The following is an 18,255-nucleotide window of genomic DNA, read 5'->3' as shown; positions in this document are numbered from 1 at the left end:
GTACTATAATAGGTAGTACATATTTAGTAAAAGGTTTTAAAAGTCTGGAACCCAGTTCTAAAATTCTGTTAATAATTTTAAACTTTACTCATTGTAAGGGTTTGAATACAGTTAAATAACTATTTTATCCTTCTAACACTGAGTCAGTCATTCAATTTAAAATGTTATCTAGGCACAAAATAGGAGTTTATTGTGTAAAGGAAATAAGGGGCTTGATTTACCACTGTGGTACTCTTGCTTAATGCTGGTGTAATTCTGCTGAAATCAGTGGAGTTACATAGGCACAAAATTAGAGCAACATGGTGGTGAATCAGGCAGAAGAAAACAAACTTTAAGCTCAACTTTCATTCTTGCTGCTAGTGGAAAGTAAATATAAAAGCTGTAGGCATATTTATCCTGCATATTGCCTTTTTCCATTGTAATCCCATGGACATCACTGAGTTCTTTGCCCTTTATGAAATGGAACTGTTGAGTTCTTCAAGTAGATCCAAGGAGACAGTTAAACTGACAAGCTGTTAGCCTGGAGTGGGTCAGTGCTTGATTTCCCCCGAAGTAGATATACTACATCCGTGCTTGAAAATTAGGTAATTGCAATAAAAATGGGCACCAGCAGCAGTGCTTTTGAGGGCTGTTAATATTTAGTGGAAAAACGAATATTAAGATGAAATCAACAGGAAAGCCAGCATCGGAGAGGGAAGCAGGAGAAAGGAAGGATGAGTAGGACAGTATGATTGAGATCATGTGGGACACTGCATATAAAGGATATTGATGTTTATATTATTATATTTGTGTGTGTGTGTGTGTGGGGATTCTCGGGGGGCCTCAAGGAGCAGTTTTTCTCTCCTGTGGCTTCTCAGGTGGAGGAAGATGACTGGGGGTGTGAGGATGTGGTGGGTGGGACAGAAAAAAGGGGGAGATGAACCCTTCAGTTGGAGAAAAAGGAGTTGCTGGAGATGATATTGGAGCAATCTCTGGAGAGGTTGGCCTGCTGTGGGGGACTAGACCCCAGGTAGGACCTGCTTTGACATTTTGTCATTGGTCTTGTAAATCCTGGTTGTTACCTGGGTAAAAAAATATTGTGTTGCTTGACTGTAGTAAAAATGCATTTATCATCTAAAGGATTTGTCACCAAATACAACTGCTATCAAACAGGTATGTTATTTGATTTCACAATGCTGTGGCATAAAAGAAAGTGAAAAATGTCAATTAATGTTTTATTGTGTAATATTGAATTCAATACATGTCCCATACTGGATACAGTACATATCAGTACATATAGTAAGTTTTCAAAACATATAAATTAGAAAGACCTGGAGAAACCAGCAGAACATTTACAATGCTTCTATTTTTCAACTTTTCAACAGAAACATTTAAAACCTTCACAAAAATAAATCTGGATCCCTTTTAATAGGAGATGATGATTTGGGAAGGAAATATTTTTTTCTGAATTGTATTTGTTAGTACAACCTTATGTTCAATACCTCGATTAATACATATATTATTGATTTATATTTGGTGGTTTTACTTCCACATCACTGTAGCTGGTACATGTTCAATGGCCTGGTAGTTGTAGTTTATTGCAAATTTATAGTGCGTTTTTGTTCTTATGTAACTCTGCTAATGTGTTGCCAATTGTCATGTTTTAAGCGTGGTGTTTCTTAAAATGAAACTGAATCAAGTGTTTTGATCAGAATATTTTTTCGATTTTCTAAGGTCAATGAGAAACTTATACTTTATTTTTCCTTTTCAGTTTTATGCTGTGGAATGTTCCATTTTGCTTGAACTTTTTATGATTTTGTAGAGATTGATTTTCATGTTAACTTGTATTGGCTAAAACAGAACTCTCAAAATACAAGAGGATACCAGGAGATGGCAGTGTATAGTAACACATAATAAAAGGTTATGTGGAAAATTAACTACATTTCACATTTAAAACAGTGTTGATGTATTTACAAAATATATATGTATTGTTCATTTAAGGCAATTCTATGATGTTTATTGAACAGTCAAAATGAGCGGGATTTGTAGGTAGGTTAACTGATGGTTTATTTTAGTAGAGATATATTGAATATATTATCAAGTATGGCATATCCTGTAATTGTTTTGGGTACACTGGATTGCATCAGCAGATGTTAAGATATAGTTGGACTAATTCAGTGTTGTAATATGTAAATAAGCATTAGGCTACTAATCTGGTTTTACAGAAACGAGCACTTATGATTCAATCCTTTTACATCTCGTATTGTTCTATTATGCCATTCTTCCTTCTGATCCATATTACAGTATTAAGTTCTCATAGGCCATGGTACCTAATTTATTCACAGCATTGTGTAGACTTCTTGAAACAGAAGTACATGCCATCTCTATTTTTCAGCTTTGAACTTGCAGCTTTTGCATACTTTAATTCTATTAAAGACCAATTTTAAACTTTTAATCAAGGGCAAAGACCATTTTAAAAATTCAACTGGTCTTAGATCTATTCTAACTTTGGGGTTTGCACTGAGTAATCTATTTCATTGACACCTGTTTGCCTAATTGAAACCAATTTTACAAATTACTTAGGTGTCATTAAGATTTTGGTTAGTTATAGCAGGAGGACAAATGTATATTGCTAAAATAACATCACTTATACTTAGGGGACTGCTAAAGTTACAAGTACATCTGCTCAGATTTAGGAATTTTAAGCAACAGAAAATGTCAGCGTTTCTAGATTTCGGGGTTGGGGTTTCTCATGCAAAGCCTGGTTTTAATTTAAAAAAAAAAAAGAAAGAAAGAACAGAGAGCTGGATTTCCCACTTTTGCATTAAAATGCACAGGGGAATTCTATGAGAATTTCCTTGTGGAGTTTCCCCATGCTGGGAAGGAGGATTTACCCCTCACCATGGGACAGGCTATAACCAAAACCCACCACCCCAAACCCAGGAGGCTGTGTACCTTTGTTTTAGGGCCCAGAGCCCTAAGCCCAGGCAGCGCATCTCAAGTGAAGCTTCATTGCTGGTGCCTCTCTGCTCATGTATATTCCTTGAATCCCTTTTAAAGAGAGGAGTTCCCACTGCAAAGAGACCCTATGGACAAGGTAATAAAATGGTACCTACCCAGGCAACTCCATTGACTTTAGGATTGTTGAGCAGGTGTAGAGGTGAACACCGAATTTGTCTGAAAGCATTAAAGTCTGTGCATTATTCCTCCCACAGTAGCTGGTGTCAGAGAAGATGTCTTCCTGATCTGGAAGGAGTTGGAGGAGGCCAGAAATGCTCTGATACAACTTCAGAATATTTTATCAGAGTCAGACCAGCCTATATCTGGCAAAGGTATTGTTCATAATTATTTCTAGAAAGATAACATTGTGTTCATGATTAATTTGTTTCATTTGTGGGCAATTTTGATAAACTTCCAACTTAGGGATGATTTTTCTTTTTAAGGCTATTTTAAGACCAAAACACGACATCTGTAGTTACGGTTGCAAACACTTACCTTTATAAGCTTCTATTTACAGTTGCTTTAACTTTGTTAAACTTTAACAATTCTTTGGTGAATTTTTCCCTGCTTGCTTTCTGCCTTTTGGAAAGTTTCATCAAAAACTATTCAGATGTCTCTGAGAACAATACTAGCGAAAACAGATAGTTTTACTAATGTTAATTTTTCCAGCTATTTTTCTAAGGAACTCAATCAGCTCTATGGTTGAGGGAGGGACTTGAAACCTGGCAGAGGATAGCTGTGCAGTTCAGCTGCCCCACAAAAATTCATCCACATTTGACCAAATTATAAACCTCTGAAAACTGTCATGTGCTTAAGCCTTGTCTTCACTGCAGCGTTAACTTGAGTTGTAACTTGAGAGTTGCTCCTTATTCAGGCCTCAGCCACACACTAAAACCCTTCACTGGAATGTGGTTGTGACCCAGGTTTGTCAACTGGCAAAGGACGTAGTGTGTGTGTGTGGGAGACCTGAATCTGGTCTGTACTCTGTATGTCATGTGAGGTCTCAAATAAAAGCCAATGTCAGACTGGTAATCAATATTGTTCTGAAATATGTATGCAGATACTATGTAAGGAGTTCTGAATATATATACTGAAAACATGTTCTTAGTCTGTGTCACTAGCAAAAGTGAAAACCAGGCTTTCTGCCTGATGAGATGTTTCTTCATATATCTGTTTACATGTAAGTTGAGTATTGTCTTGTTCACAATGGGTCTCCTATCACCGCTCTGAACCGAATGAAAATGAAGGAGTGTGGGAACTAAGAGGAAGAGAAAAATAGCATCTTCCATTGACCTAGTGGTGTCTACATTGGAGTGTAGGTTGACTTAACTATGTTTTTCAGGAGTGTGAATTTTTCACACCCCTGGGTGACATAGCTAGGTCAGCCTACATTTTAGGTGTTGAGGTTTGTTGCTAAAATCTCTGAATATCCTATCTGCCCTGATCATGATTCCAGGCCTGATGGAGCTTCTGCATGGCAACCACACATTCCCAGGCTTCCCTACTTGGCTCTGTAGGATAGTTAGGCAAAGAAACAGCTGAAAAGCATGTTTTGACTTAGGGGAAAGTGTTCTGGGTTGTAAGCCAAGAGTTCTGATCTCAGCTGTTCCACTACTCAAGATGTTAATCCTGTGCACTTCATAGTCATTACAAGGCCTCCGACCCCGGATCCCCCTCTTTCTACAGAAGGGGTCACTGAGAGGTCACACAAGATTGCTTCTGGCAGAGCTGTGAAGAGAACCCAGGCCTCCAATATGGAAGACCCCTAGTCTGATCTACTTAGCCACTCTGCCTTTAAGAATAATTGTGCCATATCTATATGGTTGGCTATGCTGTTTGTAACTATTGGATCATATTACCTTCTAGAGCCAGGAATAGAACCCAGAATTCTTAATTCTCAACATTTCCCTCTCTTACAAATAGCGTGTAAGCTACTGGCAAAGTAAGTGTCACCTTCCCTATCTCGTGACTGGACCTTATAGAGATAATAGCCTACTACTGCTACCAGTTAATACTTTAGCTCAAGTTGGAGACCTGTACAGTGGATCTAAAAGTCCTAAATTCAAATCCTGCTGATGATCCATGGGTGGGGTGTGTGTATCAGTATTATTCCATTATTTTTTCAATTTTCTTATTTAAAAAAACTAGGAAATTACATTAATACAGGTTAAAAATAGTAAGGTTGCAAAATTAAGCATTCAGAATTAAGAAATATCAGAAATAAGGCTTCATGTGCAACGTTAATATGGTTCCCTTGTGTATAAGCATTATGGTACAGTCTATAATTACACAATCACATATGATTTGTTCTACAGAACTTCTGCTTCATTCAGTACACAGGTTTGGCAATAAATGAGACAGAGGGATGCAGGGAGAGAAAGGGCATTCTCTGGAGTAGTACTGAAGAGCTGAGTTCCATTCCTGGGTTTGCCGCATACTTCCTGTGTGATGTTGGGCAAAGGGCCTGATTTAAGGTTACATGGGCAACTTTAATTCTGACATTTCCTAATTTAGAAGTGCTTGACTTTGCAACCTTAATGTTGTTTTAATGTATTTTTTCATATATAATTACTGTATAAAATGTTCTGATCATACACTAAACTGAATTAAAGAAAACATTAAATTCCAGTGTGATTAATAGCTGAACTCGGGCAGCCCATCTATTTTGTGTCTCAGTGATTCAGATAACTGGAGTTGTCCTGTTTGTCTACATTCCTTTCTTTGTCTTTCCGATCTCTTTAAAACTCTTGTATCCTAAAATGTACTCTGTTCTGTTCTAGTGAAGTGAAAAAGAGGCTGCCTACTTTCTATTGACTCTTCAGATAATAGGTTATGTATACACACTAAGCCATGGCCTTTACATAAGTATATGCAAAGGAAAAAAATGCAAACATATTTGTTTTAAAAATATGCAAACAGACTTGTTTTAAAACATGATTTAGCAGAGTTTGTGAAAGGCCACTGATCAGCAGTCAAAAGGCAATTCCTTTCATATGATAAGGCTCTGTTCTTGCAACTTCATGCATGCGGTCAGATCTCTATAACTATAATTATTCAGTGATTCTACTCAGAATTCTGATCAACATTCTCAAACATGGTTGCCTAAAGTTAGCCTCCTAAATCCATACTTAGGCAATTAAATTGCTGGCCTTATTTATAAAGTGCTGGGCATCCCGCAGCTCCCATTGGGGTCAGTATGATTTGTCTACAATTTTGAAAATCAGACTCTTTATTTAGGTGTCAAAATATGGAGTTTGGAGCCAAGGTTGGCCTTAAGTTTGTAAATTTTGGCCCAGTTATCCATATATCAGTCTTCTTTTGTAATAGCTTACAGAAACTCTTTGGTGAATTATGTTAAGTACAATTAGTTATGTATATTCTCAAATCAGCAACCAAAACTGATTCTCCAGTGCCTAAGCCAAAACCTGAGGATTATATAAGTTCTAAGGAGTGGTTGCAGAAGAATGGCTTGAAAGCTCAGAAGCTGACGTTGTATGAAGCACTTGCTGACTGTACTTTTCGGCACTCTGACGGGGTGGTTGACATAAAAGCCAAGCCAGAGGATGAATCATTACAAACTGATGCTGTAAGTACTGCTAAGATTCCCTTGAATGCTGTGTCCTTTTTGGCTTCTATCTGCTTTTCTGCTTTTCAGACTTACAATGAAACTCTATAGATGAGCCTTTTGTACAGCATGTGGTCTGTTTGTAACCCCATTCTTATTTGGAGGATTATAATAAAATCTTGTTAATGGAACAGGATGAAGAGATTCATAAGTGAAATGGAGTGGAAGTGACCCTCTCTTTGCCCTGAAAGGACAGCTTTCACTATGGAATCTGCCGCGAAGGATTGTGGGGGATCGTTTCAGCAACAACTTGTTTTTCCTCATCTTTATGACTCAGTGGAGTGGGGCAAAGGAATGTTCGTCAGTTTTTATTCTGTTCCACATGGTCTAGGAGCTGTAGAGGGCCCAGATGCTCTAATACTACCGGGTTTCAAAGCAAAGTGTGAAGGGTTGGATTATTCTGTGGTTTGCTTGCTCTTCCCAAGCACCACCAGAGCACTTTTCACTATACTTCTCCTGTTCTTTCTAGCTAAGAGCAGGTCAAGGAGGACAGGGAAACAGTTTCTATTGATTTCGTATCAGGTATCAATGTCCTGAGCAGGTTTATAATCTGTGGCTACTTCTGCAGCTATGCAGTTGAAGCAGGCATAGATCCCTGCCTTTTAAGTGTATTTTCCAAATGTTGTTACAGCACATTGCAAAGATCACATTTTAAAACATTTGGTTAATAATTCCTTGCCCCTATAGGAGACGAATAAAAAAATAATCCACGCAAAATACTGTGATAAATTTGTACACACTTACTGGAAAGATGGGTCTGTGGTTCATGTGTATGTCTCTACTGAGAAGTACAGGCAGTATGAAGAGAGAATGAAGAATGCTCTTGGACAAATGGAAAGAAGGTTAGTTTGGTTTCAAATGAAATCTGTTCAGATCTATGCTCTAATGCAGAAATGTTTTAAGTTTACAGCCATGGCAGACAGAAGCAGGGGGTAAACACTCAATAAAAGTTATAAAGAAGTTAGTTACCTTTTTTTAAGTCTGACCTTTGTGTAGGACCTCTTAGTATTCATGTACTAGGAAAGACTGATGTATGGATTGAATACTGTTTTGTAACCTTGCATTCTTCTGTTCGAGTGAAAGGAAAAATTGTCATATGTTTTGCAACCAGGAGTGTTTGAACAGGGTGGTTCTATGTATTTTGCCACCCCAAGCACGGCAGTCAGGTGGCTTTCAACGGCATGCCTATGGGAGGTCCGCTGGTCCCATGCCTTCGGCGTACCTGCTGCCTAATTGCTGCTGAAACCACGGGACTGGCGGACCTCCAGAGGCATGCCATCGAAGGCAGTCTAATTGCCGCCCTCACGACAAATGGCAGGCCGCCCCCCACGGCTTGGTGCACCAGGCACACGTTTAGTGTGCTGGTGTCTAGAGCCACCCCGGTGTATGAATGCCTGATATTGATCACTGAGGAGCACTGATGTAAGAAGTTGAAAAATTGCCTTTTAGTAAAGGTACTTTTAGAATCTACAATAAAACTAGATAGGCATTTACTCCATTTATCTATGAGCTGAAAGTTTCTTGTTCAAATCAGATGCTACAATAATAAATATTAAGTAAGACAGGTCATAATTCAAAATTGTTTGCACATGTATAGTATCTTCCATCTGAGAATCACAAGTGTATCTCCTTGTTGAAAAAGCATGGAGAGGGGGTTAGGCTATGGCTTTCTGGGACATTTTGGGAGTCACTTAGATTAGTAATGACTTCTGTCCATCATCTGCCCTATAATCTTGGGTGCCTTAATAGTATGTGGCTATGACTCAGAGCCTAGATACTCCTTGCAGGGTGCCCCCAACAGCCCGTCTAGTCCAACTCTCCCCGAATCCATCTCCCAGGGTTCTGAACTACCAAACACTTGAACTCTTTCCCTATGGTAGGACACCCCTGAAGGTGTGAAAACTGACACCTGTTATCAGTTCATTTTGACACATATACTCCAGGCAGTTTGCGCAACAGAGACCTGCTTGGAGTGGAACCAAAAAAAGGTTTATTTAATAGAAAAATCAGAGATTCAAAGACAAATTTGTGAGGAAAAGCAAACACATACAAGTCACATAGAAAATAAACATAAAGGTCAGTCTCAGGCATTTTACTTCTATATTAGCTAAATTCCCTTTTCTAGTATGTTACCTACTGACTCTGAACAGTTTTGCAATGTGCCCCATCATAGAGGGGATCTAGTGTTCCATACACAGCACTCTGCCTAGATGCTGACTCTCAGTTTTTGGATGTCCTTTACTTCAAACCCCCTCTCTTTTGAGGATTTGCAGATTTTTTTCCCCCTCTCAGACTATGGTGATACTGCATGGTGGAGAAAATTCCCTTTTCTCTTAGTTTTCCAAGACTGGGGTTTTCATTTCAATTTCAAGTTGTTTCGATGTTTCCCTATTAATTCCACTATTGTCTTTTGCTGCCTGATTGCTTCACCACTCTGTTGTGAGGTGGTGCTGTGGTTGCACAACAGTTAAAATGTTCTAAACATATATACATACTTATATTCATAGCCATAACTTGTAAACACCTCTCCTAATGACCGTCAATGTCAGAACACTACAAGCTTTCATAAAAGACCTTTTTTTATATATATTTATCCACAATAACATTGTATACAACCGTTTGATTCAATTGCTTATTCTTTGGGGTTCAGACCCTTGGGTCGTCTGGACCCTGACTGTCACACCCTCCTCTCCACCCTAACTAGATCTGGTGGCTGGCCATAGAGAGGAGAACATGGTGCTGAATCCTAGGGCTGGCTCAGCAGTGGAGCTCCCGAGGAGCTCCGAGGGGCCTTTTGCTTCCCTAAAGCATAATCCTTCCAAGAGCATCTGCTGGTACAGTGCGGCTCTGCCCCATCCAGAGCTCAGGCATGCAATTAATAGGCATAGCCTGACCCTTATAATATTTGTCTGTTAGGGATTGTTCTCAGTGTGACAGAAACAATTGTGTTCAAGCATTTCTCTTCATAGTTTTTCATGTTTCTTCCCATCAAGGATATCAGTGCCTGAATATATTTATCAACATCCAGGGTTTTGTTATTTTTCCTTGTTTTATCCTATCTTTGTCGTCTTCTGGTTGAAATTCACATGCTGGTGAAAGCTCCTAGCAGAAAAGATTTGAGAGTCAAGGATTTTATATTTCAGATCTGAGAACACCAACATAGATTTTTCTATTTTGAATCGGTTGTCCATTCATCATGAAACTTTGGTAGAGTACTTTGCATGCTTTTGTGAAATACTTCATGAGAAAATGCCCTTCAACTGCAAATGTGACATGATTCTTTTATTTTTTTTATGGCATCGTTCTCTTTTAACTTGTACAAAGGTGAGTAATCTTTATCTCCGAGCCACTGCACTGTTCGTTAATATCCCACAGTGCAATGTACACAGGTTGTTACAGCTCACCAGAGGAACCTAAAGTGGAACCGATTAGAGACTCTCAATCAGGAAAATAATTCTGATCAGGAAAGCACTCAAGCACACATTTAACTTTAAGCCTGTGCTCGAATCCAGTTAATTTAAAATTAACCATGTGGTTAGGGCTCCTGTTCAGTAAGGAATTTAAAGATGAGCCTAATATTAAAGTTGTTTTAAGTGCTTAAGTTCCTTGCTGAATCAGGGCCTTAAGTGTTTCCCTGAATGGGGATGGATTTTATCACATGTTTAAGTGCTTCCCTAAGTTGGGTCTGGAGTACAGTCACTGAGCAGTAGGAACACCTTGCTTGCTCCCAGGGACAGCCAGTTCAGTCTGGAGGATTATTGGCTTTAATGTTACCATATTGCTTTATGCTGCTCTCTAGCTCCAAAATGTTATTGAAATGTTGCCTTTCACACTATGTTCAGGTGACTTTTTTTTTTTTTTTTTTCCTTGCAGGGTTAAATGGCTTCAGCGAGGGAGCAGAGGTCTCTTTGGGAACGTGCTTGAAGATCACGTCTATATTCTCATTGATACATCTCAGTCTATGAGGGACAAACTTCCACTTGTGAAGGAGAAAATATTTCAGCTCATTCAGGTTAGATGAAATGGTGGTTCCAGAAACCTGATATGTGTAGCAGTACTAGCACTTAGAGCTGATTGAAGCTTTTTTTTCCCTGCACGTTGTTTTCAGTTAAAATTAGTGGCCATTTAAAAAAAAAAAAAAGAAACATTTTGCAAAAACATTTGATTTTCCTAAAAATGCTGTCAATTCAGGTGCCCAATCTCAGCCAGCAGCAGTAGAGAGCAGCAGTTGTAGAGAAAGTCCTGCTTAGCCCTGGGCTGGAGCATGCCCTCTGCAGATAAAATCTTTGGAGATTTTAACTAAGCTCTAGCAACTGTCTACTGAGCATGTGTGAATTGTGATTCTTCCCACCCCTGCCAAAGGCTTGTAACTAGAGCTGGGTGACATATTTTTAGACAAATAGTTTATTCACCAGAAAATGCATTTTGGGATTAACCAGAACAGTTTGTGAATTTGTGTTGAGTTCACTGAATAGTTTTGATTGAACTGAAAGAAAAAAAATTTTTGGTAATGTTGAAATGCAGCCTTTCATTTAGACCTGTAAAATTTCTTTTGGACTCTCAGGCATTTTGACAAAAGCAAAGAATTCAAGAAGTAGCTGGTGGTGAAGAAGAAGGTGGTTGTAGTGCCACTACCTTCCTTATAATTTTTAGCCCAGTGGCTAGGGCATTCACCTGGAATGTGGGAGACCCATGTTGAAGACTAAGATTTTGTCACGGCTATGATTCGTAAAAGTCACAAGCAGGATGCAGGCAATAAACAATAAATCGCGAAAGCCTGAGCCCTGTGGTATGGGGCTGGAGCTGAAGCCCCGCTGCCTGGAGCTGACCAGGGCCACTCGTGGGGCGGGGGGGCAAGTGGGGCAATTTGCCGCAGGCCCCCACGAGAGTTTTTCGGGGCCCCTGGAGTGGAGTCCTTCACTCGCTCTGGGGACCCCGGAAAACTCTCGCAGGGCCCGGCCCCCTGGAGCTTCTTCCGATTCAGGTCTTTGGTGGCAATTGGGTGGCAGGGGGTCCTTCCGCTCTGGGACCTGCCGCCAAAGTGCCCTGAAGACCCATGGTGGGGGGTCCTTCCGCCCCGGCACCTGCCGCCAAAGTGCCGGGTCTTCGGTGGCAATTCGGTGGCGGGGACCCCTTGCTGCTGAAGACCCCAGGCCCCCTGAATCCTCTGGGCGGCCCTGGAGCTGACAGCCCAATCCCGGCTGCCCAGGGCTGACAGGGCTGCAGCCTGAGGCTGCAGTTGCGGAAGTCACGTAAAATCACAGAATCCATGACTAACTTGTTGCTTTATTATACCTATGTTTAATTCCCCCCTGTGCCTGATGAGAAAAGGAATTAAAACTTGAGTCTTCCATATCCTAGGTAAATGCCCTCATTACCAGACTAGAAAGTCTTTCTCACTCTCTTTCTCTGGCCCAGTGGCTATTCATTGTCATTCAAAGTGACAATTCATAGTAATTCATGACAAAATTATAAGCAACTGAAGGATCTTATAATGGGAAATGTCAGGCAAACTTAATACTAGGTGATGCTACTATCTCCCACCTAACATATATGTATAAAGAATAGTTGTCATTATTTATTGAGATTATATTACCAGTTATACATGAATGAAGACTACTCTTGTGGATGTTGCTCTCCAAACATAACATGGATTGTTTTTCTTTTTTCTTTTTAATATTGAGAAAAATGCAACTGACTATCTCTTACAGGAACAACTGAGACACAAAATCAGATTTAACTTTGTGAAATTTGATGCTCAAGTGGTCGCTTGGCAAGAGAAACTTGCTGAAGTTAATGAAGAGAATTTGCAAGATGCTTGGCTTTGGATAAAAGATCTGGAGGTAAAGTAGAGAGTAACATATCAAAAAGCATGTATGAGCTAAGTTCCACTTATATCCCCTATTTATATAATATTATTCAGTTAATTAAGTTAATTGACTAGTAATGTTTAAAGTTTGACCATGAGGAGTTTTAGAAGGCATTCATAGACAGTAGTTATATAGAGTTTCTATTTGTTTTTAGTGGAAATTCATGGGCTTATGATATTAAAATTCTTTAGTAATATCATTGTATATCTCCGAGTCCAGTGATTTATTTGTAGAGTTCCTGGGAGTGAGGGGTGGGCAGGGTGAAGAAGCCCCATAAGGATTTTGAAGCTGTGAACTAATATAAAGAGAATGTCTTAATATATTTAGTAGATGGTAAGATATCACAGACAAATATAGAGAGGAGGATGAAACATTGCTAATCTCTGGGTAGGGAGTTACTGAATGTTTAGAATCAGGGAACAGATAGTTTAATCGGTATGAATTGAATTTTCTGGGCTTCCTCCATTCCCTGCAAATAAATCACCGCTTTACTTAAGCCACGTATGCAATACAATATCATGCAAGACGGGGAATACCTTGAAAAGGCATCCATTTGGCATAATTTCACCCAGTCAGTGAGGAACATCCATTTTCTTTGTTATTCAGTAGGGCTGGCTAAGTGGTTGTCTTTATGAATTTTCCTGTCATGCACTCAGCTCTAGATCTTTTTGTTCTTGTGCAATTCCTTGTGCTTTTCAAACTACTGCCAAGCATGACATCTGTTGCTGACCTTTAGTATATTTAAAAGAGCATGTGTACAAGTCTCAGATCAGAAGGTGACTTCAAGAAGAAAGTTAAAGAGAACAGCAAATAACTAGGAATATTAATCAAAACAAATTCTTTGATATCACGTAATGCACTTGGATCCCCTTGAGGAGGTATTCAAAAGGAGACAGGACTGTAAAACAGTAACAGTTCCTGGAAAATTCCCTTACAAGTGGCAACACTTATATCATATGAGATAACAGTATCATATACAAAATATGTCAAATTTTCTAGAACTAATAGATAAAAATATCAACGATGTGTTGAATACAGTACTGCTTCAGAGTTCTTGGGATGATGGAAATCTAGATGGGACAACTTCAAGTGTTTTCTTCATATCACTTGGATTACCAAGCAAATCTGTTTTTCCATGATGTACTACAGCATATTTTGTTTATTTCAAATTAGGTCAAAAACACATACCATTAAGCAAAAGATGAACAATTTAAACATGGTGTATTTAGGATTGACATGCCCCTAATATTAGTGTCTGTGTAAACTTCTCCCAAAAGCACTACAATACTTGACATACGTAACACAAAGGCAGTTAGTTAATTATGATTAGGAGTAGTTATAACTTCTCATGGACTGGAAATAACAGAAGCTGACTGATACCAGGTAACAAGAAAAGTCCAGAATTTCCAGCTAGATATCCCCGTGAGGAGTTGATGGGTCCACTTGCGGTTACAAAACCCTGGATGTAGAACAGTGGTGGTCAGCCTGCGGCCTGTGGGCCACATGTGGCCCATCAGGGTAATCTGATTGCGGGCTGTTAGACATTTTGTTAACCTTGAGTGTCCGGAGGCATGGCCCCCCACAGCTCCCAGTGGTTGCGGTTCACTGTTCCTGGCCAATGGGAGCTGCGGGAAGTGGCGGGCTGCAGGGACATGCTGGGTAAGAGGGTAAATGATGATTCAGTTTCGGGCTGCATTGGTGTCTACTTTGCAGTCCCTTCCAAAATATTAATTAGAGTATACCAGTAATAAACACCCACAAGGCATATTTCTGGGATGTGTGACTCCTTTGAGAACAGAAGGTATAAATGCTAAACAAAGTAAATTAGTTAGATTAGTTCCCCAATTAACATCTGAAGAGGTTCAAGACTGTGAGACAGAAGTCTTCAGAGTAACCTGGACTCTGCTTCGAGGGACCTTTGCGCGTTTCTAGAACCAGAAGGGCTCAAGGTGACCTAGGCCCTCCTTTGGGGGATGTTTGACAGACCAAGTTCCTGAGAGGGAAAAGAAGAGAAGAGAAGACATCTCCATCTAGAATTGGTAGATATACCTGCTTTGTTTGGCAATCAGGGTATTGTATAGAGCTAACATAGTTACTGAGGATTTATGGACGGGGAGCTGAGGCTTATAGGAAAAGATATGTACTGTGTAACCTTAACTGCTTGTGTGATTCTTCCTCAAATAAATTACTGTGCATGAAGCATATTGGTTTCCGAATTCTCACTGATACCGGTAACATCTGCCCAGCCATGGGCAGTTAAAAGATCCGTTTCAACAAAAGTCACCCCACCAACCAATATCTCTTCTTCTTCTCTGGACAAAGCCGTCATGCCTCCACTACCCACAACAGCTGATGACTTTAAGCCATTTTAGGAGCTATTTAAAAGGATTGCTGACTCGCTCAGGATACCCTTGGAAGAAGTTGTAGCATCTCAACACAAGCTGTTGGACACTTTGCAAACATCAACCTCATTGAACATTGCGCTCCCCATAAATGAGGCACTCATGGATCCAGCCAAAATCATCTGGCAGACCACCCAGTAATACCACCCATTTGTAAGAGAGCGGAGAAGAATTACTAAGTTGCCTCTAATGATCTGGATTTTTTGTTTTCACATGCCCTACCGAATTCCTTGGTGGTAGAGGCCATAAATGAATGACGCAGACAACACCACTCCAGAGTCACCCGGTATGATTAAGACTGGAAATGGTTAGACCTCTTTGGGTGCAAGGCCTGTTCGTCAGCAACTCTGCAATTCAGAATCGCAAGTTATGATGCACTAATGTCCAAATACAATCACACACATTATTCTAAAAAGTCTGAGTTTATTGATTGCATCCTTGCTGACAAAATAGAACAATTCAAAGCAGTCATCTTGGAGGGTCCCCTTCTTGCATGGATAGCCTTTCAAGCTTTGTCGGATGCGTCAGACACAGTGGCACAATCCATTGCTACAGCCAGAGTTATGCAACAGGCTTCTTGTCTCCACCTCTCTGGTTTTCTGAAAGAAGTACAATCTACTGTTGATCTTCCCTTTGAGGGCTTGAAATTGTTCTCAGCCAAGACTGATGAATCCCTCCATACCCTAAAAAATTCTAGGACAACTCTTCAGTCTTCAAGCATTTGCACATCTGCACAAAGAAGGAAGCCAGGGAAATACCACTCAGCACAACGAACGGGACTGCACCATATGTCCAACCACAGAAACAATATGACCCATAAAAATGTGGACAGAGGCCTACATAGAGGTAGATCACTCTCATCTCAGCCGTCAACATCCCAACAACCCTCCTCAAAACTGCCATTTTGAGCATTTGGTCGAGGGTCTGACATACCTGTCCCATTTCCAAGTGCTGAAACCATCAAGAGCTGTCCATCCTTTCATAGGCTGGCTGACACCATTCCACCCAGTATGACAGACCATCACCTTGGAGAAATTGGGTATTAGAAATTATCAACCCTGGTTACTCAGTTCAGTTTATCTCCTTCCCTCCTCACTGCTCTCCCTCCCTGTCCTTCATCAGGGACCTTTCTCATGACTACTTTCTATAACAGGAAATGGAATCAGTACCAACACAATATAAAGGGAAGGGCTGTTATTCCCGTAACTTCTTAACCAGGAAAAGGACTGGGGATGAAGGCCCAGTCTCGACCTAAGGAAACTCAACAAGTTTGTGAAGGTTCAGTGGTTCAGGATGGTCATGCTAGCAATGATAATCCCAGCACTGTAACAGGAGGACTGGTTCTTGGCCCTGGAGCTCTAAGATGTATATTTTCATATCACCATATACCCATCACACAGGAGATTCCTCAGATTTGTTCTGGGACGAGATCACTACCAGTACAAAGTGTCTTTACACTTCCCTGAGTGTTCTCCAAGGTTCTCGCATTGGTGGCGGTCCACTTCTGTGAGAAAGGAGTCATGATATTCTCCTTCTTGGACGACTATCTACTCCAAGTCTCCTCCCGGGAAGACACTTTTGAAACTGGCTCTCTTCTTACAACTAGAAATACAAATAAACATGCAAAAATCAGTGTTGGTACCTGAACAAAAACTAAAATTCATTGGGGCTCACCTTGATGCACTGGAGCTCAAAGCCTCATTAGCTTGGGTGACAAATCTGTGTAGTGGTAATCTGATTGCCACAAAATAGCCTACAGTTATCAGCCAGGACTTGCCTGCAATTATTAGATCATGTGGCAGCAACCAAGTTTGTTGTAAGGTGTGTCAGGCTACATATGCATTGTCATCAGTGCTGGCTCAGGACGGTATACATTCTGCACAGACACAGCCTGACCAAGTGTCTTACGATGTTACTCTCAGGCAAAAACTCTACACTGGTGGACTAACCCCACAGTGAGTTCCCTTCACACAGTCTCCTCCGTCAATGATACTTACAACAGATGCTTCTCTGTTAGTTTGGGTAGCACACTTGCACAACCACACAACCACACAATCCCAGGCCAGTGGTCCCCCTTGGAGTAAACATTACACATCAACCTACAGGAACTACAAGCAGTCTGCAATGCATGCTCACGCTTTTTACCTCTCATTAGGAACAAGACCATAAGGGTACTGATGGACAACGCTGCTTGCATGTTTTATATAAACTATCAGGAGGGAGCAAAATCACCGAAGCACTGAGATGATAGAGCTGTTGCATCTGTCAGAACATCAACATATCAGCTACTTATCAACTAGGATGTCAGAATGCCACAGTGGATATACTAAGCAGAAAATTCTCTCAGGAGCATGAGTGGGAAATAAACACCACGGTCCTACAGAATATATTCAGACGTTGGGGTTTCCTGACTATAGACCTTTTTGTTGCATCCCAGAATGCCAAATGTCCATAGTTTTGCTCAAGAACAGGATTGGAGCCCTGATCTCTGGGCAGTGTTTTCCTCATCAAATAGGATGTGCCTCTGCTGTACTTGTTTTCCCTTAGCTCTCCCTATCCAGGGTGACATACAAGATAAAGACTGAACAATCCAGAGTCATCTTGATAGCTCCCAGGTGGCCCAGACAAACTTGGTTCCCTTACCAGTTGAAGATGGCAGTATGCCCTCTTTCACATCTCCTGTCTCAGGATGCAGATCAGGTTCACCACCCAAACTTGGAGATCCTCCACCTGAAGGCATGGCTCTTCCATGGTTCCAGGACAATGTCATGATTGTTTGGAAGATGTAAGGGACATACTATTAAACAGCAGAAGGTAGACTACATGTTATACTCTACCTGCACAAATGGAAGAGATTCCACATATAGTTTCAGAATGAGGAAACCATGGCTATTACCTCCCCCTTACCACTGGTACTAGATTACATACTGAAGCTAAAGAAATTGGGTCTATCCTCAAGCTCACTTAGAGTACACCTTGCAGCCATCATGGCTTTCCATCACAAAGTTGATGGGTACTCAGTCTGCATCCATCCTATCACTAAATGATTCCTCAGGAGCATTTGGAACCTCTATCCTGAAATATAAGCCCTTGCCCCACTTAACCTAGTACTATGCTGTCTTACTGGTCCCCTGTTTGAACCCTTGGTGGCATGCTGTCATAAACAGATAGCTAAGGGTTAATGTTTCTTTTACCTGTAAAGGGTTAACAAAGAGAACCAAACACCTGACGGCAGAGGACCAATCAGGAAATCGATTTTTCAAGCTTGAGGGAGGGAATGTTGGTCTTGGTATTTGTCTGTTCTGTGCCTCTGCTCAGCTATGAGAGGGTCTATTTCCAGTCCTTCTAATCTTCTGTGTCCCAGTTATAAGTACAAGTT

The 18,255-nt window shown here is 40.5% G+C and overlaps 1 protein-coding gene across 3 annotated transcripts in view; it reads left to right on the top strand.

The window, feature by feature from the left end:
- VWA3B (von Willebrand factor A domain containing 3B) overlaps window positions 1-18,255 on the top strand; it is a 147,308-nt gene that overhangs the window by 38,495 nt on the left and 90,558 nt on the right. For all 3 annotated transcript variants that reach the window (XM_075061022.1, XM_032805576.2, XM_075061025.1), the window contains 5 exons: window positions 3,195-3,311; window positions 6,369-6,565; window positions 7,292-7,446; window positions 10,478-10,616; window positions 12,316-12,447. In XM_075061022.1, coding sequence (XP_074917123.1) covers window positions 3,195-3,311; window positions 6,369-6,565; window positions 7,292-7,446; window positions 10,478-10,616; window positions 12,316-12,447 — 740 coding nt within the window. The remainder of the gene's footprint in view (window positions 1-3,194; window positions 3,312-6,368; window positions 6,566-7,291; window positions 7,447-10,477; window positions 10,617-12,315; window positions 12,448-18,255) is intronic.

The sequence above is a fragment of the Chelonoidis abingdonii genome, chromosome 1 (assembly GCF_003597395.2).
Source record: "Chelonoidis abingdonii isolate Lonesome George chromosome 1, CheloAbing_2.0, whole genome shotgun sequence".
NCBI classification, from domain to species: Eukaryota; Metazoa; Chordata; order Testudines; family Testudinidae; genus Chelonoidis; species Chelonoidis abingdonii.
The sequence above is the reverse complement of the archived record's forward strand: the minus strand, read 5'-3'. Positions and strand labels throughout refer to the sequence as shown.